This window comes from Eucyclogobius newberryi, unplaced genomic scaffold, assembly GCF_026437365.1.
Source record: "Eucyclogobius newberryi isolate DKJ021-1_F unplaced genomic scaffold, fEucNew1.0.hap1 SCAF_16, whole genome shotgun sequence".
Taxonomy (NCBI): domain Eukaryota; kingdom Metazoa; phylum Chordata; class Actinopteri; order Gobiiformes; family Gobiidae; genus Eucyclogobius; species Eucyclogobius newberryi.
In genome coordinates this window covers 8,676,657-8,700,926 of record NW_027315790.1, presented here as the reverse complement: position 1 = coordinate 8,700,926, position 24,270 = coordinate 8,676,657, and the positions used below count along the sequence as shown (strand labels likewise).

General features: G+C 44.7%; 1 protein-coding gene across 5 annotated transcripts in view; it reads right to left on the bottom strand.

Annotated features, from left to right (window-relative positions):
* Positions 1–759: 759 nt before the first annotated feature.
* LOC140361637 (receptor-type tyrosine-protein phosphatase U-like) overlaps positions 760–24,270 on the bottom strand; it is a 422,151-nt gene continuing 398,640 nt past the window's right edge. For 3 of the 5 annotated variants that reach the window (XM_072447385.1, XM_072447387.1, XM_072447388.1), the window contains 4 exons: positions 17,441–17,566; positions 10,914–11,071; positions 6,308–6,443; positions 760–1,127 (listed from right to left, as the gene is read on the bottom strand). In XM_072447385.1, the coding sequence (XP_072303486.1) occupies positions 1,065–1,127; positions 6,308–6,443; positions 10,914–11,071; positions 17,441–17,566 (483 nt within the window). In that variant the 3' untranslated portion in view covers positions 760–1,064. Of the gene's footprint in view, positions 1,128–6,307; positions 6,444–10,913; positions 11,072–12,223; positions 12,281–17,440; positions 17,567–24,270 lie in introns of all 5 variants that reach the window. The other 2 variants (XM_072447383.1, XM_072447384.1) reach the window with 1 other exon arrangement.

Here is a 24,270-nt window from a genome sequence, read left to right as displayed (position 1 = left end):
TTCTGTTTTTACACTATTTAGAAAATAAAACACAGAGAATAAATACAAATTTAGAAAGCAACGCCTTTGCCAGTTTCTCACAGCGACACGCGGTTATTTCAGATGACAGAGCCTCCCTCATGAAGCACACTTTGGGCCACATAGCGCAAAGGGGGAAAGAACACACTTTTTTAAGACTGGGCATGCAAAATGCTGGAGTGGTCCCGTTCACAGACACACAGCGCATGGATTGGCACATTGAGAAGGACAAGTCGAAACACGCTGGCGAGGAGGGAAAAGAACAACCTATTTACAACAAGAAATAAATAATAATAACAAAGTAGGTCCAAGACGACTTCGCTGTACACCCCTCTGTCCCTCTAAAAACAACTCTGAAAGCCTCTTGCCACAATAATCTTCAAATATAATACAGTACAACATGACAGCAGATTGCACCATTTACAGTTTTACAAACAAACACGAACATCACCGGGTCGTTGACGTTAGCATTAGCTTCCAGCTAGCTACCCATAAGTTTCCTGTCAGCTTCCAAATAGCATTATTTTATCATCCAGCTTAGCTTTAAGTCACGTCAGCTTCTAGTTAGTGTCCAGTTAGCTTCTTGTTAGCTTCATGTTAGCTTTGAGTTTCCTTCATGTTAGCTTCTAGTTAGCTTTCAGTTAGCTTTCTTTTAGCTTCCAATGTTCGTACATAATAAGGCAGGATACAGTGGAGCTCTATTGAACCCGCCGTTGGGGAGTTTTTGCGGGTACGTAGCCTGACAGTTCGGAGAAGGCGGAAAAAACTCCAGTCCAGGTTAAGTGTCCTCTGGCTATTTTTGGCAAAGATGTAAATGGCACAAAAGAGGTTGCAGGAGGAAAGAGCGGAATATAAATGTGTTTTTAGTGTCAATAGTATATATTACAAGTTTTGTTCCGGTGAGCTTTCGGAGAAATCTGTATGGCATTACGGCATGGCAAAGACACAACCAGAGCTGTATAGGCGGGTAGAGTAGCCAGCAGACCCAGAGCCAGGGTGGGCAAGCCGAGTAGGGTGTGTCCACCGGGTAGTGGAGGGTAAAGTTGCTATCTGGCCTCCAGGCAGTCCAGGTACTCTTGCGCTAGCTCATAGCAGAATCTGTACTGCTCCTGCAAAACAAAACAAAATATTTTTCATTTTAGCCCAGTGAACAAAAAAATGGCACAAAGATAATTTGGTCTACATAATCCAAGAAAAACTGTCAACAGTAACCTCCAATTTTTCTCTCTAAAACCCACACATCTAGATGGAAAACTGGGGGAAATAATTTACTCAGACTTGAACTGGAACAGCCACATCAACTCGATCAATGATATCATCAGCTTTTTACCACCAAGGCACTGCTGGAATCAAAGTTATAGTTCTAAACTGGACTTAGACAGAATTTGTCCCCATTAGATTAGACTACTGTAACGGCCTGCTCACTGGCCTCTCCAAACGAGCTGCAAAACAGCTGCAGTACATCCAGAAAGCTGCTGCTCGGGTCCTGACTAGAACCAGGAAGTACCATCACATTAGTCCTGTTCTCAGGTCTCTGCACTGCCCAACTGTGGCTCAGAGAATAGACTTCAAAGCAGCTCAGTTTGTGTACAAGTCTCTCCACAGCCTAGCACCAAAGTACATCGTGGACATGTTAGTGCCATATGAACCATCTCGGACTCTAAGGACCTCAATACAATACATTCATTGTCTGATGATTAACAATGAATGGTGACAAAAGGACATTAGAATACAGTTGCAGTTGGCCTTCAGTTTGCATACTTATCAAGGGGGGACTGGCATACAGTAATACCAGGGATTTCCTTGGTCGGCCAAAAGGTAAGTGGGCCATTGTGCCATTATAGAGGAGGCAAGTAGTGCCGCAGGGCCCCTGCCTTGGCTGTGTTGGCCATGACTAGAAACCTGTGGTGGACGGGATTTCCATCGGGTCAAATGCTGCAGGATTGGGATGAATTTGGGCAGCTCTGAGCGGGAGTGCCCTGTCCCAAAGAGCAGCTTCCTGTGCAGAGCCGATTGCTTCCAAGTGGTGATACAGAGCAGTGTGTGCATGTGTGTGGAAGTGCTTGACCACTCACTGCAACAAAGGATAACGCTTTGACAAATGTGAGTAGAACAAAGCAACGCTGGTGAAACTTTATGAATGAGGCTGAGCGCAATGCGAGTGGTGTGACCGTGGCGCAGTCTGTGAATGAACGATTTGGTGTTGTCAATTTCTCCCTCTGAAAAGTTTCAGTGAGCCATTTAGTGTCTCATTGCAGTATAATGGTCGGTAACTGTCCGGAGCGGGTCATTGTCCTCAAATATTAGGCCTATTTGAAGTTGTACTCTGCATTAGTGCATGTTAAAGTTGGTTTAAAGCAGTGGTTCTCAGGGGGAAGTTCCACAAATGGACCACAGCGTGTAGACCAGTGGTCACTAATAAACTTCCACGAGGTCCAGTTTGAGAAAATGTTCACAAGCCGAGGTCCGGAACTTCACAGCGTTTCTTCCACTTCCACTTTTAGTTAATAATAGCTAGGTTATTTTTACAATTTACCAATTAATTAGATTTTATTTAAAATAGTGTAATGATGGTTTTAAAATACACTCACATGTTTCATTGCTCTTTTAAAAGTTGATTTGAGGTAGAATATAAAGCTGAGATGGAGCAGAATTTTGCTTTTGTGCTGATCAGAACATCACACACTGGACTCAACAATGCAGCGATGTGATTGGCGTTACAAGAAAAAACCTTTATGTAGTTCCAAAGAGCAGAAAAGATGTGTCACAAAGCCAACTCTCTCATTAGTCAGCGCTGCGCTTCTTTTATTATTTAGTCGGAACAGCACAGACATCACGACTGATCTTCCGCAATGTAAAATCTTTCTCACGCCAAGATCTGACGCACTGTTGTGAATGGTGATGCAGGGTGATATGCAGGCAGTGGGCAACGGGTCGGGCTCCTGTGTGTTTGGAGCAAGAGGAAGAGAAAGGGGACGCAAAGGAAAGATGCAAACACCCACTTACTTTGAAACTATTAAAACCCACTTTACCCGGTTATATTTCTGCATTTCTTTTTTGTTTTGGACTTTCTCCTCAGACAGAATCCCGGTGGACTTCCTTGTTTTATGGCCTTCCTGCTCCTCCACACTTTCCTTGGCACCACTTTTTCTCCTTTACATATTTATTATAATGAATTCAGCACATCCTTCAGTTCCCAGAGCTGGACTTTAGATTCCAATGACAGAGAATGAAAATCCTAGAGAAGAGTTTAAGAGCTTTGACTAAAAAACATTCAAGTACATGTTAGTGAAAAGGAGGATTGTTTTATTGGTGTTATAATGTACAGCGCAGCCAAACATGGCCCGAGCTTATATCACCATGCGTCCTCCATAACAGGAACTCTATACTGGTTACCATGGCATCATAACCAGTGACATATTTATGTACTGTCATTATTTCCATGTGCAATATTGTTGTATAGATTATTTTATTATTATTATTATTATAGAACCCAACCTCTAATACCAAACCTGTGGATTGTTCAATAATCATAATAATAATAAAGGTTAACATTTATATTGCTTTTGAAAAAACTCAGTAAGATGTCAAGACATTATTCATTCCCTCCACAGTCTCAAACTGACAAAAGCATGGCTGCCAATTACTCACACACTAGCCCAATTCATATTAACAATCGGTCAACTCTCATGCCCCAAAACACCAAATGCACTGGTCTGAATGGGATTCACCTCTCCTTGAACCGACACCTTAACGTGGTGGAGGGGTTTGAGTGTCCGAATGATCCCAGGAGCTATGTGGTCGGGTCTCCCAAGGCAAACGGGTCCTAGGTGACGGGTCAGACAAAGATTGGTTCAGAAGCCCCCTATGATGAGTAAAAGAACAAGGCCGTTTACGTCGCCCGGATCGGCGTCACCGGGGCCCCATCCTGGAGCCAGGCCTGGGATGGGTGCTCGATGGCGAGCGCCTGGTGGCCGGGTCTTACCCCACGGGGCCCGGCCGGGCACCGCCCGAAAGAGCGACGTGGGGCCGCCCTCCCGTGGACCCACCACCCGCAGGAGGATCCATAAGGGGCCGGTGCAAAGAGATCTGGGCGGCAGTCGACGGCAGGGGCCTCGGCGACCAGATCTCCAGACACAGAGACTAACTCTGGGGACATGGAACGTCACCTCGCTGGGGGGGAAAGAGCCTGAGCTTGTGCGGGAGGTTGAGCGATATCGGCTAGATATACTCGGCCTCACCTCCACGCACAGTTTGGGCTCTGGAACCCATCTCCTCGAGAGGGGCTGGACGCTCCACCGTCAGACTGAAGAAGGAGGTCTATCAGGCCACTCTGGCTTGTAGGTTTCCTGAGGTCATTGACAGATATCGGGAGGCCAAGCGGGCCGCAGCTCGTGCTGTCGCAGAGGCAAAAACCCGGGCCTGGGAGGAGTTCGGGGAGGCCATGGAGGAGGACTATCGGTCGGCCCCAAAGACATTCTGGCAAACCGTCCGGCGCCTCAGGAGGGGGAAGCAGTGCCTCATCAACACCGTTTACGGTGCGGGTGGAGGCCTGCTGACCTCGACTGGGGATGTCGTCGGACGGTGGAAGGAATACTTTGAGAATCTCCTTAATCCCTCAGTCACGTCTTCCGAAGAGGAAGTAGAGACCGGGGACTCAGGGGCTGACTCATCCATCACCAAAGCTGAAGTCACTGAGGTTGTTCGCAAACTCCTCGGTGGCAGGGCTCCTGGGGTGGATAAGATCTGCCCTGAGTACCTAAAGTCTCTGGATGTTGTAGGGCTGTCTTGGCTGACACGTCTCTGCAACATCGCGTGGCGTTCGGGGACCGTGCCTCTAGACTGGCAGACCGGGGTGGTGGTCCCTCTGTTCAAAAAGGGGGACCGGAGGGTGTGTTCCAACTACAGAGGGATCACACTCCTCAGCCTCCCCGGTAAAGTCTATTCTAAGGTACTGGAGAGGAGAATCCAAACGATAGTCGAGCCTCGGATTCAGGAGGAGCAAAGTGGTTTTCGTCCCGGTCGTGGAACACTGGACCAGCTCTATACTCTCCATCGGGTGCTCGAGGGTTCATGGGAGTGTGCCCAACCAGTCCACATGTACTTTGTGGATCTGGAGAAGGCTTTCGACCGTGTCCCTCGGGGTGTCCTTTTGGGGGTGCTCCGGGAGTACGGTGTCCGGGGCCCTTTGCTCAGGGCTGTCCGGTCCCTGTATGGCCGGAGCAGGAGCTGTGTTCGCATTGCCGGCAGTAAGTCAGACCTGTTCCCAGTGCATGTTGGACTCCGTCAGGGCTGCCCTTTGTCACCGGTTCTGTTCATAGTTTTTATGGACAGAATTTCTAGGCGCAGTCAGGGGTCGGAAGGTGTCCGGTTTGGGGACCACAGGATCTCATCTCTGCTATTCGGAGACAATGTTGTCCTGATGGCTCTATCAAACCCGGACCTGCAACATGCACTGGGACGGTTTGCAGCAGAGTGTGAAGCGGGCTGGGATGAGAGTCAACACCTCCAAATCCGAGGCCATGGTTCTCGACCGGAAAAAGGTGGCTCGCCCTCTCCAGGTGGGTGGGGTGTCCTTGCCCCAAGTGGAGGAGTTCAAGTATCTCAGGGTCTTGTTCACGAGTGAGGGAAGGATAGAGCGTGAGATTGACAGGCGGATCGATGCAGCGGCTGCAGTCGCTGCATCGGACCGTTGTGGTAAAGAAGGAGCTGAGTTGAAAGACAAAGCTCTCGATTTACCAGTCGGTCTACGTTCCTACCCTCACCTATGATCATGAGCTTTGGGTAATGACCGAAAGGACAAGATCGCGGATACAAGCGGTTGAAATGAGTTTCCTCCACACGGGGGGAGCTCGGAGTAGAGCCGCTGCTCCTCCACGTCGAGAGGAGCCAGCTGAGGTGGCTCGGGCATCTGTTCCGGATGCCTCCTGGGCGCCTCCCTGGGGAGGTGTTCCGGGCATGTCCCACCGGGAAGAGGCCCCAGGGAAGACCCAGGACACGCTGGAGAGACTATGTCTCTCGGCTGGCCTGGGAACGCCTCGGGATCCCCCCGGAGGAGTTGGAGGAAGTGTATGGGGAGGAGGAAGTCTGGGAGTCCCTGATTAGACTGCTGCTGCCCCCGCGACCCGGCCCCGGATAGAGCGGTTGAAAATGGATGGATGGATGGATGGATGAATGGGATTCAAACTTTTGGTGGACAAATGCTAGTACTACCAGATAGACTTTTTCTTTTGAACACAATCAGAAAATGGTAGAAGTACCCAGGGATTCCTTGATTTCCTTTACTTACCATAGTCTCCACCATGTTGGGCTTTGAGTTGCGCAGAGTTTTGGCGGCAAAGAAGACGTCAATCATGCTGTGGTGTCTGAGCATTTCCAGGATCATGGTGCAGGCGCAGAAGGTCCCGCTGCGGCCGCCTCCGTTCCTGAAAAAAATTAAAATCATAAGGCTGAGCAAAATAATATCTCTGTTTGCCGTAACCCGACCGACCCGGTATGAAACTAGCCGACTGAAAATGTTTTATCAGCATTTTGTTGAAAAAACGTCAAAATCTTTTATTTTTCAATTATTTCGCCGACTCACCGACCGGTCTTTCCAAAACCGCTGTGTCGAATATTTTTATCACGCTGGTAAACATATCTGTCATCCCAAAGGACTGATAACGCTCATTTTCCATGAGTGTCACCCCCTGCAGGACACTCTGTCCGCTCTGGAGAGCAGCTTCAGTGAGAGACTTATCCACCCTCGCTGTGTGAAGGAAAGGTTTCGCAGGTCTTTCCTTCCTGCTGCTGTCAGACTCTACAACAAACACTGCTAGCCCTGAACATGTGCAATACTGATGTAACCATGTGCAATACCATCATATTCATGTGCAATACTGAATTAACCATGTGCAATACCTGTAAATAAGAATGTTCTATTTTGTTTTTATTTGGTTTACTTACCTGCTAATAGTATTACCTAGTCTTGTGCTAGCTATTTTTACTTTATTTTTATTTTATTCTAGTATCATTATTTTATTATGTTATTTTTATCTTTATCTTTTTATTTTTATCTATTTTATTTTATTTCCCCCCTCCATTCCCTATTAAGATAGGAGTTTTTGTTAATAAGAGTTTTTTGTTTTTGTTCATAAGAGTTCTATTAAGAGAGTGTTTTTGAAACTTCCTATAATCTGTCCTTTCCTCCTGTTTCTACTGCGTTGTAACAACGAAATTTCCCCTTGTGTGGACATTAAAGGATTATCTTATCTTATCTTATTTTCGGTCCTCAACATGCGTCTGTAACGAAACAGTCGTTGAATTGCCTTTTACCTGATAGTTTGACTCTGTCGGCGCCACTGAAGTGTCCATAGTACATGCCACGTTCTATCACGGTGTCTTACGCAATGCATTCTGGGATTAAAACACGCCCAGCAGCGTCATCACAACAAACATGGCGGCGCCCGTGTCCCCCGCATGTTCCCCCCGCTCAACTTCGTTACCAAAATAAAGCATAGCGGCGTACAAAAGGTCGATTGAAATATCTTAAAATCCGATTGGGTTGATAGAGACGTTTTCCGTCATTGACTGTTGAAGTGACCTGACTGTCACTTCGAGTAAAAAAATTGCAAAGTTTTGATCATTTATTTTGCCTTCAAAGTAAAAAAAATAAGAATTTGCCTACCGTCCGACCCACTTGAAAAATGTTGGCTTGGGTTAAAGCAAACAGACAATTTATTTGGGGTAGCCTAAAAATAAAAACTATAAATACGACTAAGGCAATTCTGAGACATCCCGAACACCATTCTCCCTCTTAAGGTAAAAAAAGTCACAACATATAAGTATCTAGGGCAGGGGTTGGCAATCTACGGCCCGCGGGCCACATCTGGCCCGCAGGGCCTTTCAATCCGGCCCGCCAAGTAATATTTTGCTCTCAGGCATGTCTGCACTTGTATCCTTAATACATATGACGTGAAATGAATTAAATAATAGATTCAATAGCCTATATTTGACAGAAAAGTGATATTTTATTTTATATTTCATTTTTGGGAATTTTTTTTTTTCACACCAATGATCGCGGGCCGGCCCTCCGCTACTTGCCTGGATTCGAATATGGCCCTCGGAGGAAAATAATTGCGCACCCCTGATCTAGGGGTTCAAATGGACAAGCAAGCAAGTTGGCACAGGCATGTAACAAATGTGTGCGCAAAGATACATACGTTGTATTCTAAGTCAACCTACAATAAATATTCTGCTGACCTATAGAGCATTGGATCGGTTGTAAGGTTTGGAAAGGTTAGACGTTTGGGAAACCTGACAGTACAATTTACATCTACATTGTAGAAAAAGGTTCAGTTGCGGTCATCTGGACTCTGGACTTTCATCCAAGAGTCATTGTCAAATGGATGAGAGTCGAAACCTTTTTCTACAATGGAACTCTCCTGGACGAATGAGGGTGGTACCACAGGTCTGGAAGACGTCCTATGTGGTACCAGTGCCCAAGACGCCCAAGAGTTTTTTTTCTAAGAACTTTTCTATAAGTCATCTGTTATTATGTTATTATTCACTTCTGTATCTACTTTGTGTTGCAACACTGGAATTTCCCCATTGTGGGACAAATACAGACTTATCTTATCACAGAAACTTAGATTGGTTAAGATCGCTGGTAAAATCATGGGCATGTCTTCTCTGACCATTTTTGAGCAGTCAGCTGTGAGACAGGCTCTGAAGGTCATCAGAGACCCCACTCAGGCCTAAGTATGAGCTCACGCAGTCTGAAGGGATAAAGCCCTTTTGTAAAGCAACAGGTAAAAACTTGTTAATTCCTCTGTCTTTTATTTGGTTTTTTTCTGGCCTTTAAGCAAGCTCTTGAGGACCTATACTTGGGCATCTCAAAAATCAAAACAAAAAACAAATCTGGCTTTTTCCACACTTTGAACTGACCTTTTTGTTTCGGTCAACTTGTTGCAGAAGGACTTACATTGGAGATTATCCCAGGAATGATTGAGTTGTAATTATCATGATTTCATCAGCAGTTTTGAAGTGATCCTAAACTTTCATTTTGTCTCAGAACTTTAATATCTGGTCCATCTAACCCAGCCGGGGTGAGTCAAACTCATCTTTCAACGTTCAACAATAAAAAAAATATATGAAATAAATAGCTTTATGTAGATTGTATTGTAATAGATATTTGTGGACACCAGTGGTGGGCCGTCAGGACCAGCAAGGCCTTCTCTGCTAGCCTAAACATAATCAGAATATTATTTAAAAAAATATATATTTTCCCTCAAAAATGTATTAAATTATTCCCCAGAGTAAGCGTTTTACTCTTAATTTCATGGCTTTCCTCTTGGTTGCACTACTTCTGCCCCAGGTTGAGATTTGGAGGGCTGGTCTTTATGTAGATATTTTATCCAATCATATTCAGCCATCATGTGTTGCCAGGGATCTAAAATCTGCCGAGGCCTTCAGACCTCAACAGAGCTGGTGCTTGTAGCTAAAAGTGAATGAAAATTATGTGTCAACCAATCAGCTTCAGAGTTGGCTCTTGTACGTCTGCTGCTGTTGCTCAGGAGCCATCTAGCACCAATATTGAGAAGCAGGTCCTTTGGGCGGGGCTATGGAACCTCAGAAACTCTGATGGAGGAAACTGCATTTGACAGACATTAATCCGTGTATTACTAAGCTGTTTTTTCAACCCACAAAGGCGGAAGGAGGACAATATATCAATTTGGTCGAGGATATAATTATAATGCTTTCTCAAGACGAACTTTTCAAGAAAAGTTAGACATTGTAAGAAGAGGTCGTCCTACGCCGACGCTGCAAAGCCTGTTACAGGCGGCGCGTTGACAACACGGGGGCGAGATACGGACCCCGTGCGGCACGGACCACGCACGGCACGGACCACGCTCTGCAGCGCAGCACGGACATGCGCGGAAGACGCGCAGCGAACGAGCGGACAACGGCAGGGCATGGAGAACGGCACACAGAACGCGCAAAGAACGAGCGCGGACAAGGTAAAGCGACGCCTGTTTAAACGTCTAGAGCCATGGCATCATAATGATGGTAATATGATGGTAATAAGAGGTGGATTTATTCGGGTGGGACTGTGTATGACCTCATTGAAGGCCCAAGTCCCAGACCCACGGCCCGCCACTGGTGGACACTATTGCGCAAATCTGTAGCAGGGGAAAGACTTTAGTCCTTAGTCATGCATCAGCAGCAGGAACAGGAATATGGACTTGTAGTGAATCAAATGAGTCCATTGTGATTGTGTTCACAGAGTCCATCTCTTCATTCGCTTTAGTGTGGACATAGTCATGTTCATTCTTTATTACACTCTGACTTATCTTTTTACATGAAGCTCCTGATCTGTCCAGGTTTGCATTTGTTTGGATAGTTTCCTCACAAAGCATCATCACAGAAGTTTGTTTTCTATTTGTTAGCTCCACAATAGCGCAGCTTTTAGCACAGCTCAAACATCCACAAAACCGTCTCCTTTTTTTCTGCTAAATGCTAAATACGTTTATGTTTTTGATAAGGGTATTTTTTCCATCTTATGTCATGTCTTATTTTTATATAAATGGTGACCCCTGCTTCAGTCCAACTCTCTCTGAGAGATGGAGTTGGGTCCCCACCTTTGGGATCATGATCAGGAGTACCTAGCTGGAAGATTAGCCTATTGTGCATGTTTCAAGTTGGTGGAAGAACCCGGGCACTCTAAGGCCACTAAACCTGAAAGCTTGACAGATGCCATTAATTAAGTATTGAGATGATAAGAGGCATGGTTATTGAGCCTTTCAACCACCTTTGAACGCTGTTATTCTCAGACTAAATTCACTTAATAGCAGCATAAAAACAAGGCTGCAGTTAAAAGCCTGTGTTTATGTGATGAGGTCAAGCGGAGGACTCACAGGCAGTGCACAACCGTCCGTCCCTCTCCGCACTCCCTCTGCCAGTTGTGCACTTGGGCCAGCAGGCTGAGGAAGGCCTTCTTGGAGTCTGGAATGTCACGGTACGGAGACCAGCGCAGGAACTGGAAGTGTCGGACCACCAGCTGGCCCTCTTGGATCTGTGGGGACAAACACAGAGGATATTCGAGAGAACAAGAATGTAGTGGTTTTGGATCAATAGGAGGCAAAGGCATTGTCGCTTGAGCAATATAATGTCATAAGAATTGTAAAGTCCCTAACTAATTAAGATTAGTGATATGCTGTTGTGGAGTGTTATGTGCACATTTTTAAACTGTCAAACGAGGGTTAAGAGTAAATAAATGTCAATAAAAATCAATTCACCCCACTACAATTTGGGAAACCAGGGTTTGTTTTATTTAAAGGTGCACTATGTAACTTTTGTGTGCTTGTCTCTATGAAGATGCTGCTGCTTGGTTTAGAATGCACAATTAAAACTACCTTGAAAACATGCATTCAACAGTGAGTGTGCGCCATCAGCTCCACAGATCTGACCTGTAACTTGGCCTGGAAATGTCACCTGCTTGTAACGTGTGCCACACTCAAATTTGGGATAAAGCTTTTATTATGACGTAAAAAAATATATATCTGATACAGTTTATGTTGTGTTATGTATGTGTCAATGGAACTCGTAACATTAGGACCGTGATAAAACATATAGCAATCCCATAGTGTGACACAGCTTTTACACATGTTCATGTAGACGAGCAGGTGATGGACCTTTGAACAGAAAAGTTACATAGTGGTCCTTTAAAAATAAAAATGAATAAAACAAAAATGTATTACAGTTATTGAGTTATTGAGTTACTAATTATTACCAAAATATCCAAATCATACAATTGTACGGTCAAAATCATCAAGAGGTTGATCAACTGTCTCAATCTTTTTTTTTTTTTTTTTTTTATTAGACTTTGAATAGAGTTATGTTGAGAAAAATGGGTCCTATAAATTGCTTGCTGTTTTTGGGGTACATTTTGAAGTGCCGTTTTTCTGTGACTACACTCTCAACTCTCCACATCCATTCCCGAGACTGTCCCAGTTACCTGTACTTTGTAATGAGAGTTCTTAGTCGAGGGATTTGGGTGCAGTTTGTTCCAGCGTGCGCCCAATAGAAAGTTGACAAAGTTTTGTAAAAGGCCATTCTGAACCAGGGGAATATTGGTCACTTTGTGTAAGACACAGATGCAGCAAAAATGACTAAGTACCTCTAGAATACTACACCCTAGTTCTATATTTAGCACACAATGAAATACCTGCTTGGGTAAGAGTCTAGTGGTGTCCTGCTCTGAGAGGTCAGTCTCGTCCAGATCCTGTGGAGATGCCATAGCAATTGTTTTGGTTGTGTTTGTTGAAAGGTTGGGAGAACTATTTTTGAAAGTTAAAGAGGAATTACAGCCAATAGAGAAAGATACATCTACAAGAGTTTTAGTGTTATTGGACACAGAAAGAAATAACTATTTGGGAAGGTTGACTAAAAACTAAAAATCACACAAACAAAGTATAGTAGTATTAGTGATAGTAGTGTTTGTATGGTTACCAGGAACTGCTTTGCATTGATAAGTGGCAACAACAACCAGGGGTGTCCAAACTTTTTTTTCACTGAGGGCCGCATTTTGAAACACATTCAACGCAGAAGGCCACATAACGTCGATCCATACAGTGAATCATCAAGAGGGTTTACACAGCGCTACCATACGTTTAATAAGACTTCTAACATTAATTTTAAGTATTAATCAAGTTTGTTATTCAGATTGTAGTCGAAGAATAATTTAGCATTGTAGTAAGAACTTCTGCCCCAGATCATTTATGCTTAAGGATAAACACAAATTGGTCGGAGGGCCGCATTTTGCCCCTGGTCCATAGTTTGAACACCCCTTCAATAGACTGCTCTATGTAAGCCCTGCCCACCGGGCGGGACCTCCTGATAAAGGGAGTTTTCCGTCTTTTCTGAACCAGCTTGAACACAGTATTTCTTTGTCGTCCCTCAGCCATTTTTGTACTTTGCGGTGAAGCGTGGAGCTACACGGAAGGAACTCGCTAAACACACACCGGCATATCAACCATGCATGCGCAGCAAGGGAAACGTGCTGCTATGCTGGGAATGAGCCAGTACGAGCTTGCAGGTGTGTAGTAGCACGCAGGGAATGATTGACATGTGGGAGAACTACTCAGCTGTCCACGTCACAAGGAAATGAGACTCTGGTCGCCAAAAATCCTCTATTCAACCTTTAAGCTGAAGATAAATGGCGCTCTGTGGTCCTGAACTTCAGTGTTTTCAGTGTTGATAAAGCCTCTTGTGAAGTGGCTGTTTAGTCTCTCCTATGTACCGCTGTTCACAACTTTCTTCACTGCATTGGATAGAATACACTGCATTGCTCTGATTTTGTGTTGGCATCTTGTCCTTAGGGTGGACAAGTTTTTGTCTGGTTTAAGATAAACAGGAATTTTGTGTTGCTTAAAAATTCTCTGCAGTTTTTCTGACAGTCCCGAGACATAAGAGATAGAGACACCATTTCTTCTTGGTTCTGTTTCCCTTTTGTCCCCTTTGTCCTGCTTTTTGGTTCTCTTCACTTTGTTAAGATCCCAAGCTGGGTACCCACAGAGAGAGTGTTCCGGATGTGTTTTTCCTCTTTCCTCTTGCCCTCTGAGCTGGTGGGCACCTCTTGGGCTCTGTGTTGTAATGTTCTGATCACTCCCAGCTTGTGCTGTAGTGGGTAGTTAGAGCCAAAGAGCAGGAGCAAGAAAGGCCAAGCGGTTCGTTTTAGCCTCTTCTGGCCTTTCTTGATTGTTCCACTATCAGAGGAGAGGAAGGAAAGCTCCAAATAGAAGTATATAGGAAACCTACACACACGGATCAGTACCTGCTCTTTGGCATTACAGGGCTGTTAGAAAACAAAGAAGAGATCAGCTTACACACAGTAGGATAAAACCTGAGTTCCTAGACTCGATACGCAGATTGAGAACGGAAGTTTTGGATGAGTGTCGAAAAGTTTTGTATTTCTAAAAACAGAGTCCAGATTATACAACTGAATTTTTTTGTTTATTTTAAACCAGGAAACACTTTAAGACAAAAACTGGTTCACCCTAAGGACAAGTTGCCGACTCAAAAACAGAGCAATGTAGTTTATTCGATCCAATGCAGTGAAGAAAGCTGTAAAGAACGGTACATAGGTGAGACAAAACAGCCTCTACACAAGAGGCTTTATCAGCACAGAAGAAATACAAGTTCAGGACCTCAGAGTGCCGTGCATCTCCATCTTGAAGCCTCTAATCACTCGTTTGAAGACGGTGAGGTGAAGGTTTTAAGCAGGGAGAAAAGATGGTTTGAAAGAGGAGTCAAGGAAGCTATTTTTGTTAAAAAAGAAAGACCTTCTTTAAACAGAAATGGAGGGCTAAGGTTTAATCTTCCTGTTATTTATAATGGGTTACTGAACCCCTGGAAAGGTAGAGGACCAGGACAAGGACATTCGGATGCTAATCAGGTACTCAGGGTGGTTGAGCCAGGGTCTCACAAAGACAAAGAGGATTCTAATAGCCCATTAAGATTCTGAATAGGCTACCTCGGTAGATACAAGGGGGGAGTTTCTGTTGAAACAAACAACTCTTTCTACTTCAGGAAGGCTCCGCCCAATGGGTGGGTCTTACCACAGAACAGTATTAATATCGGAGTTCTCGATCTAAATTCTTTTATTGACAATGACTCTTGGATGAGAGTCGAAACGTCTAATTTTTCAAACTGAGTCCAGATGACTACAACTGAAGCTTTTTTCTACTATGGAACACGCCTGGACGAATGAGGGATTACACCGACATATGTACTGAATCATCTGTGAATTCTGTTTATCGACAAATGGCAATAAACCCTATTCTGATTCTGATTCTTTGATGCTATTCAGGGCCTTTTGTAATCTAAATATTTCCATTTTAATATAGTCATTTCTAATTCTGATTCAAGTCCAGTTTAGGCCATTGGCTGAGATCTGTAGGAGCCCCAGAAAGCAAGTTTCGTTCCACCAAGCTGGAGAATACAATTTTGACATTCTATAATATAAAGCTTGTAACAATAACCCCCAAAACCAAATTCCACAAAAAGATTTGCTGCCAATTTCTTGTAATCGGCTCCCAAAGACAGACAGACAGACAGACTTATTTTTGTTAGCGCCGCGGACTAACTGTATGCAGTGATGTGGCAGTGACGCTATTTCGACCAATGAGCGTTGATTAAACCTTGCAAACCTTGCGCGCAGCTTGCTGTGATGCGGTTTGTATGTAAACAAACATGGCTGCTGACCGGCGAGGTTCCGCATCTTGAACGAGAATATCCGTGCTGTTTGCACATCCTCGACACTTATAATGAGCAGACTAAGGTCCTAACTAAATCAATTTTTTGCATCATTTTCAATTATATTTCAAAATTTTCCATTTATTTCAAAATGTTCTATTTTTTTCTAAATGTAAATTTTGTTGTAAATCTTCGAACACTAAACCCTGCACAAGGATCAGCGCCACAGACAGCTCTAAGGACCCAAAGAACTCTAAGGACCCAAAGACTTCTGAGGAGGCCTTGATCCACATCTGAGCCTTCCCTTGGACACGTAAGACCTGAGAGTGGCTGATATTTGCAGAATGGCATTAAAGTCAGGTATAGACTAGACAGAATAAATCCAAAATTCATTTTTTAATGTCAGCATTTCTTTTAACTAAGTTGAGCCCAGGCATAGCCTGTGTAACCAAATGTATAATTAATTGCTTTGATATTTTTATAGTTATAGTTGTCAGTCAATGAATCAAGTACGCCCCTTTCAGAAAATGAGACTGAGTAGGTATTAATATTTGACTGAACAAGCTTCAGAAAGTGCCCTTTTTAAAAATAAATATAAACATTAACAACCTAAAATCCTGGCTAGTCCCAGAGAATATACATTACATCTTGGTGCAACTGTATGAGGAGGAAACGAAAGAAAGACATGACACATTTTTTTTTACATAAGCGGGAAAGAAAAAAAAATTCAATAATTTGTTAAACTGTTTTCTGGTTTAGTTAAAATGTTTTTGATTTGAGTGTTTTGAAAATGTTTTCTGATTGTGTTCAAATTAGTTGGTCAGTTAGTGAATATATTCAGATTTTTTTAGAAATGTTTTGATGAATTACACTTTAAGTAGTAGGGTTAACAGTTTAAAGGTGCCATATCATGCTTTTTTCACGTTTCGTAGTCTATCCTAAGTGTATATTTGATAATAATAAGGGTTGTGCAAACGGCTTGGTTTGATATTCGCCCCCACCCTTGCGAAGAGCGATCTGGCTCCCCCGCCCAACCCGTGACGTAGTCTCAGAGCGCATGTGTGCCCCGCCCACCCGTGACGTAGTCTCAGAGAGCGCGTGAGTCCCCCGCCCACCCGTGACGTAGTCTCACAGAGACGGTGGGGGTGTAAACAGAGGCAGAGGTGACAGCGTGGACACAGCCGCATGCGAGAATCAACATTCTATTAATCATGGCGGTGCGTAGACCTGAGCCTTATGTTCTGGACCCAGAGTGAGACCCAGAGTTTGAAGTGCACGCAGTAGAAGTACCACGACGACTGCAGCAGAACGTTTTCGTTTGGTAAATAATCAGCGCGGAGCTGGGGGGAAGGGGGCGAGAGGGGGGATGGTGACATGTGCCTGCGGTTATGACGCGGTCTTGCACCCACCCCCCATCAGTTTGGAGATCCGAGGAAAGGATATAGTCTGTACTATAGCTAAAAACTGCGGGAATCAATCAAAAAAACACTCTGGGTACAAATAGGAAGCACAAATAGCAATGTAAGAAGGTTAAAAGCTCTGAAAAGTCGATTTTGCATGTTAAGGGACCTTTAAACATAGGCATGACTATCAGTATTTCTTATTGAGAGTCACACGTGGATCTATTACTAAGGTCGAGGTAGATGTTTTTGTTCTTTAAGGGATAATTTGCAATTTTCTGAACCAAAATCTTGATCAGAAGTAACTAGAATATTAGCCTATGGTAAAGATTTTTGAACCCATTAAGGCCACTACACTTCAGTCTGTAGATGAGTGATAAATGGCAAAAGATGTGGTGGACTAACCCTCAGTTTTTCAAGGTTCTATAGAATGCTACATTTTTATGATGTTTATGTCCATAAAATATAGAAAACATACATAATACTGTTTTGTTGTGCGTGATTGAGTATCAAAGGGAGCCAAAGTTTTAGTTGTTTTCCGTAAATCCCTTGTCAGAGGAATGGGAGAAGCTACTCCGATGAATGGCAAAACGTATTCACTCTTAAAAAAAGGTGCGTCCAGTTGACTTTTTTTTTTTTTTTTTTGACATGCAAATTTTTCCATATACATTATTCCAAAGGAATACTGGAATAAATATCAAATTTGGGTGTACGCAGAGTAGTTAAATTTTTTTAACCTTTAACTTGTAATTTCTTTTTTAATCAGTGTCTGCTGATTTCCCACTTACCCGCGTGATATTCTGCACTCTAAAAAGCCGTATTATGACATCATCATCCGCTGTCCGGGAGAGCAGCTCTACCGTCATTGGTCCGAACTGCTGGAGTCCCGGTTCTGGCCAGTACTGCAGACAGGGCTACGAGAGGAGACGCACACACACACACACACACACACACACGCACACGCACACGCACACACCTGGTTATTATCCCATGTATGCTCAGAGGGCACAAATCAGATTGGTAAATGGTGCTAACAAGACACCTGAGTATTGTCAGCACACACAATTAGCCTAAAGATGAAGATGATTATCTACAAATAGCAAACCCCAAATTAAACCAACAAATGAAACAACAGGGCAAACCATCTCTCACAAAAGCCACGATTACACTTTGAATTATTCATGTGTCTAAATCATTACCATTAGCGAATTCTAAATTAATGGAGTGGTAGACCTTGGCGGGGCCTGGGAGAGATAAACAGTTGGCTAGGGGAAAAAGCCAAGGTTCACCCTGACAACGCATGACAATTTAAAGGCAAGAAGCCCAAAGGTATTGGGCCTAGGACGGACCCAGTGGGGACGGCGTCAGTGCGTGATGAGTGAGGTTGTCGCCAGGATCAGACGCATGCTGAGAGAGAGGTGCTGGACGATGGGGGGCACATACTTATGCTAAGTTGACTCAAAAAAAAAGTACAAGTAGTAATGTATTTGCTTGTAGCTCTATGACTACATCGGGCATACAAACATAATTTCATATAGCTGGTGATTCTGGAAGTGAAGTAGTAGTGATATATAAGTTTAGTGTTAGTGTTAATGAAAGTAACAAAGTACAGAAGTTATAGTATGTACTTTACTTTAAAATACACTCCACGAGTGGTCTCGTCCCTTTTTTCTAAGCTCAGATCCTCTACCAGAGATCAGGGAGATTGAGGGTATGTTTGCTGTTCCTGCACTGCACTTTTCTGGAATGAGATGTCTGATGTTTTTCCATGGATCCATTGTAGCCATTCCTCCAGTTTGGGGGTCACTGCTCCGAGTGCTCCGATGACCACGGGCACCACTTTTGCCTTCACCTTCCACTCCTTCTCCAGCTCTTCTCTAAGCCCAGTTTCTCCTGTTCCTTTTTTCTGATGTTGCCATCACTTGGTATCGCCACGTCAATCACACCTCTGTTGTTTATCCACCACCACAATGTCTGGTTGGTTTTCCATTACCATTTGGTCTGTCTGTATCTGGAAGTCCCATAGGATTCTCAAGTCATTCTCTACCACTTTTGGAGGTGTTTCCCACTTTGTCCTTGGGGTTTCCAGTCCATACTTGGCACAGATGGTCCTGTTTACTATGCCAGCCACTTGGTTATGGCACTCCACGTATGCTGTCCCTGCCAGCATCTTACACCCTGCAGTTATGTGCTGGAGTGTCTCAGGGGCCTCTTTGCACAGCCTAAACCTTGGGTCTTGTCTGGTGTGGTAGATCTGGGCCTCTGTTGTTCTGGTGCTCAGGACCTGTTCTGAGGTCCTGATTAGACAACTAAAATAACAGTTAGTCGTAGCTCTAACTACCACTACTAGTTATTTCTACTGCTCCAAAAAAAACTAATATTACTAGGAGGTTGTATTTGATTTGTAATTAAGAAGCTCTTTGAAGTTATTGAAGTAAAAGTAGTAGGATTTAAGCTTTCATATCTATAGGGTTCTATAATCTCTCATGTTCTCTGTTAGTGAGAACAAGTGACAGACAAGGGGAGACAGGCTGCTGCTGATAGGAGCATTGCAGCCTCAATCCAACATGACATGCCGACTGAGGGGGCGATAGCGAGCCCACGGACCAGCGAGCATGGCCCTGTCGATAAGAGCATGCTAATGGCGTGACAGGCTGCGCAAATTGGATCGGCTAGCACAAGCCACGATGACCTGCCTTGCTACTGTCAGCCCCATGACATTCTGTCACTATACGACTCGCCTTAATGGCTCTGTTAGGAAGCCTGAGTGATAGAGCCGACTGCTTTTTCTACAACCTTTACATAGGTTTGATTGATTTATGGATTTTCTATAAGTGTCAAATGGAATATTGTTTTGTGTAATTATATGGTAATCTCTACAGAGACAGTTTAATGTGTGTAGATTCAACACAGAAACAATGAAGACTGGTGTTACGGCAGAAATGCAAAAGAGGCTATGAGGGGAATAAAAAGTGAAAAGTTAACTTGCACTCTGTCCCACTCACATGTGATGTGAGTGGGACAGAGAGAGTGAATGAGGAAGTTAGGTAGAGCTTCAGGAGTGATTCAAATGTCAAAAACACATGAGCACACTCAGTGAGCTCATATTTGTTTGTCTCATTGATCTGTTCTTTTCTTCTGTGTCTACCTCTATCTTCCTGCGTTGCACCAATGAAATTTCCCCATGTGGGACAATAAAGGAATATCTTATCTTATTTCAATCACCAAAATAAAACTCTGTAAAAATAATATAATTATAATCTAATACATAATATAATATATTTTTTTGTTTGAATTAAGAGTGCAAAAATATTCATATTAATATTTTTCTACATACAAGTTAAAGGCGTTTATGGAGGATTTTTCGTCGATTTGAGAACTCAGGCGGAAGTGCGCATGCGCACTCCCCCGTGCAGACTGATACAACACACACGTGTGTTTGTTTATTAGCACGACGGATCGCATCGCATCTCTCGTCTCCCGTAGATTTCCGTCTCTTCAGAGACAGCTCGAACAGTCTTTCTCCGTCCTAATTTTGTCCCGTACACTGAGGGAACTATATTATGATTGATCCATGAGCTTAGACACGCAGATCCATGCTGCTCTCATGGGGACGAGCCGGACGCGGCTGCAGGTGAGCAGTAGCTGAGTTCTATGATTGATACGTGGCAGGACTAATCGACTGTCCACGCCACGAGAAAATAAGACTCAGATTTGGGCCAAAAAATTGTCCATTACGCTATTAAGAACATATATTGTGAAAAAAAAGTGTAAGAAAAAGTCTTAACTGATTTCTACATAAGGCTAGGCAAAATAATATGTCTGTTTGCCGTAACACGACCGACCGTAGCCGACTGGATATAAAATATCAGCATTTTGTTGAAAAAACGTCTAAATCTTTTGTTTTTCAATTATTTCGCCGACAGGACTTTCCTAAACCGCCATGCCGAATATTTTATCACGCTGATAAATCTGTCTTTCATCTCTAAGGACTGAGAACGCATCGCGCAACATATGTGCGTCTTCATTTTCAGTCTTCCGCAAGCGTCTGTAACAAAACCGGACGCGCGCAAGAGCCGAGATATTGCTTTTACAAGTTGGTTTGCCTGTTGTTGTTGTTGTTGTTGTTTTATGGCGGTTGGCATCCAATTGTTGCATTACCGCCAGACTTAATTCCTCAGACTTTTCGTAGTCCTCAGAGGTAGTCCGTAAAAGTACTCCTTCCATTGCTTTGGTGTTACAAAGCCCATGAGGTCATGATATGTCTTTGTGACTAGAATAGTTGTTGTTGTTTCAGAGACCAACCGGCTTTATTCCAGGGAGACTCTTCTTCATCTTCCTCTCCTTCTTTGACGTTCGGTTTGCCTCTTCTTCTTCTTCTTTGGCGTTTTATGGCGGTTGGTATCCAAGTAATGCAACACTTGGATGCCAACCGCCATAAAACAACAACAACAACAACAACAACAAGTGTTACATTACCGCCACCTACTGTAGTTGTATGTCTAGACTTTAGACTTTATTCTTCTTCTGTAGTTGTTGTTGTTGTTGTGGTAGTAGTTGCTTTTCTTCTCCTTTTCTGATGTTCCTCTTCTTTGCTGTTTTATGGCGATTAGTATCCAAGTGTTGCATTACCGCCAACTACTATGTTGTTGTTGTTGTTGTTGTTGTTGTTTTATGGCGGTTGGCATCCAAGTGTTGCATTACCGCCAGACTTTATTCCTCAGACTTTGTCGTAGTCCTCAGACTCATGTTGTTGTTGTTGTTGTTGTTTTATGGCGGTTGGCATCCGAGTGTTGCATTACCGCCAGACTTTATTCCTCAGACGTTTCGTAGTCCTCAGACTCTGTCGTAGTCCGTAAAAGTACTCCTCCCATTGCTTTGGCGTTACAAAGCCCATGAGGTCATGATGTGTTTTTGTGACTAGAATAGTTGTTGTGTCAGAGACCAACCGGCTTTATTCCAGGGAGACTCTTCTTCACCTTCCTCGCCCTCTTTGACGGTCGGTGCTTTGGGAAGTACAAAGCCCATGAGCTCCACACTTGGAACCCATTCATATGACATATATACTTGTACCACTGTGTTTATGTGTCATTGTTTTCAAAGCCCATGGGATCAAAGCGGAAAGAATGAACTCGGCTCCACTCCAGGGAGACTCCTCCCCACCCTCCTCGCCCTCCTTGACGTTCGGCGCCCCGGAAGCACAAAGCCCATGAGATCATGGGACGTCTTTGTTGTTTTACAAAGCCCATGAGGTCATGGGACGTCTTTGTCGTTTTATCCCTTAGAAGTCCTTCTTCCATCACTTTGGCGTTTCTAGGCCCATGAAGTCCAAGCGCGTTAGAACATCCTCTTGCTCCTCATCCTCGGCTCAGTCTCCAACACCCCCCACCTCTATAAACGTTTACCCAGCCCTGTGCTACATAAGTAAGCAACCACAGCCTGACACAAACCCTGTGACTGGATCGCCAGAACGTTCCGCAGATTGAACTCCCGCCCATTATTCCGAAACCACAAGGCCAACCCGGCCCTTTCCCTATCATAAGCCTCACAGCAAATCAGCACATGCTCGACAGTCTCTGGCACCCGACAGTGACCACACAGACCGGTCGGATGTTTGCCTATCCTACTTAGTGACCAATTGAGTCCAGTATGGCCAATCCTCATGCGGGCGAAGGCCCTTTCCTCCCACGCGTTCCTGCCCATAGACCCGCAAGGACCCACACTACCCTGTATGTGATAGAGATGCCGTCCAGTAACACAGTGGCTCCAAAATTCCTGCCAAAGGCCGACCACATGACTCTTGATAACAGGCTTGATTTCAGATTTGCTTAACTCAACCGCCACATCAATTGATGGCCGCCGAAGGGAACGTTTAGCCAGTGCATCAGCCATTTCGTTACCATCCACCCCCACATGCGCAGGGACCCAAATGAAGGAAACCCTCACATCCTTCCTGGACAGGGAGAGCATCAGACAGAAGATGCCATTCAACACATCCTGTCTGCAATCCGATTTCCCAGATTTAATGCTTTGCAATGCAGAAAGGCTGTCAGAGGCCACCACAATGCCGCAACACTGCAAAGCAGATTCCGCCCATTCCAACGCCAACCGTATCGCTATAAGTTCCGACGTGAAAACAGAAAGGCGATCTGTCAACCTCTTCTTGACCGCTAGCCCCAGGTCAGGCACAAAATAAGCGGCGCCAGTACGCCCACTCTCAGGATCCCTAGACCCGTCGGTATAAATAAACACATCACCTGAGTGCTTATCGATGAGCGCTTGAACGGCAAACTGCGGTGCCCTCCCAGCGACTCCTCTAAGCTTGCCATGCAAGCTAACATCAACAGGAGCCGGGACAAACTTCCACGGAGCTATAGCAGACAAAGCCACCGACGGGCTCACACGCAGATCACCAACCCCCGCAAGCCGCGCCTTCGCATTTCCTACCTGGCTGAAAATCATACCGCCAGCCTCACTCTGCCCCCCATCAACCCTGAGAAAGTCCCTCACCGGGTGAGAGCTCGTATGACCTTGCACATTCACCCAGTAAGCCAACAGAAGTTCTAGCCTCCGGAGCCGTAACGGCAATTCCCCCAACTCAACCTGCAGCGCCGAGACAGGGGAGGTCCTAAAAGCCCTACAGCAGATGCGCAAGGCCTGGGCTTGCTCCACATCAAGCTTCTTTAAGTTAGTCTCAGCCGCAGACATGTAGGCTATACAGCCATAATCAATAGCCGCCCTCATGACGGCCCGATAAATACCCAGGAGCGACCTTCTGCTGGCCCCCCAGTCCTGGCCGGATAGACAACGAAGCAAGTTATTCACCCTTTTGCATTTACCACTGACCTCATCAATGTGCCGACGCCAACTAAGCCTCTCGTCAAAGGTGACCCCCAAGAACCTCACCTCCCTGACCTGTTCGAGCACCTGCCCATGCAGTCGAAGGGAGACGTCCCTATGTCCATTGAAGAAACAGATCACTTGAGACTTCCGTACGGACAGTTTAAACCCCCACTTCAGGGTCCACTGCTCCACCTGCTGTATTGCCCTTTGCAGTTTCGCCTCGTAAAACCGGAGATTCCTCCCTCTCACCCATAGAGCGCCATCGTCAGCATAAAGGCTCCTCCCAACAGACCCATCCACGTCGTCAAAGATGTCCTTAATCATAACATTGAACAAGATAGGGCTACACACACTCCCCTGCGGGATCCCATTCTCCACCCCATAGACCCCAGAGTAAGCAGCGCCCACTCTGGTTTGGATACGCCGGCCAGACAGAAAGCTCCGGGAGTTGGCGCCACTGAAGTGTCCATTGGACATGTGTTTCTCTGTCAGGGTGTGAAATTTGACTTACGCAAATGCATTCTGGGATTGAAACACGCCCAGCAGCGTCATCACAACAAACATGGCGGCGCCTGTGTCCCCCGCATGTTCCCCCCGCTCGCCTTCGCTACCAAAATAAAGGATAGCGGCGTACAAAAGGTCGATTAAAATATCTTAAAATCGGGAGATTTTGTCTCCCGATCGGGTTGATAAGAGACGTTTTCCGTCATTGACTGTTGTAGCCTGACCCCTGGTGGTCACTCCGAGTCAAAAAATGGCAAAATTTGGATCTTTT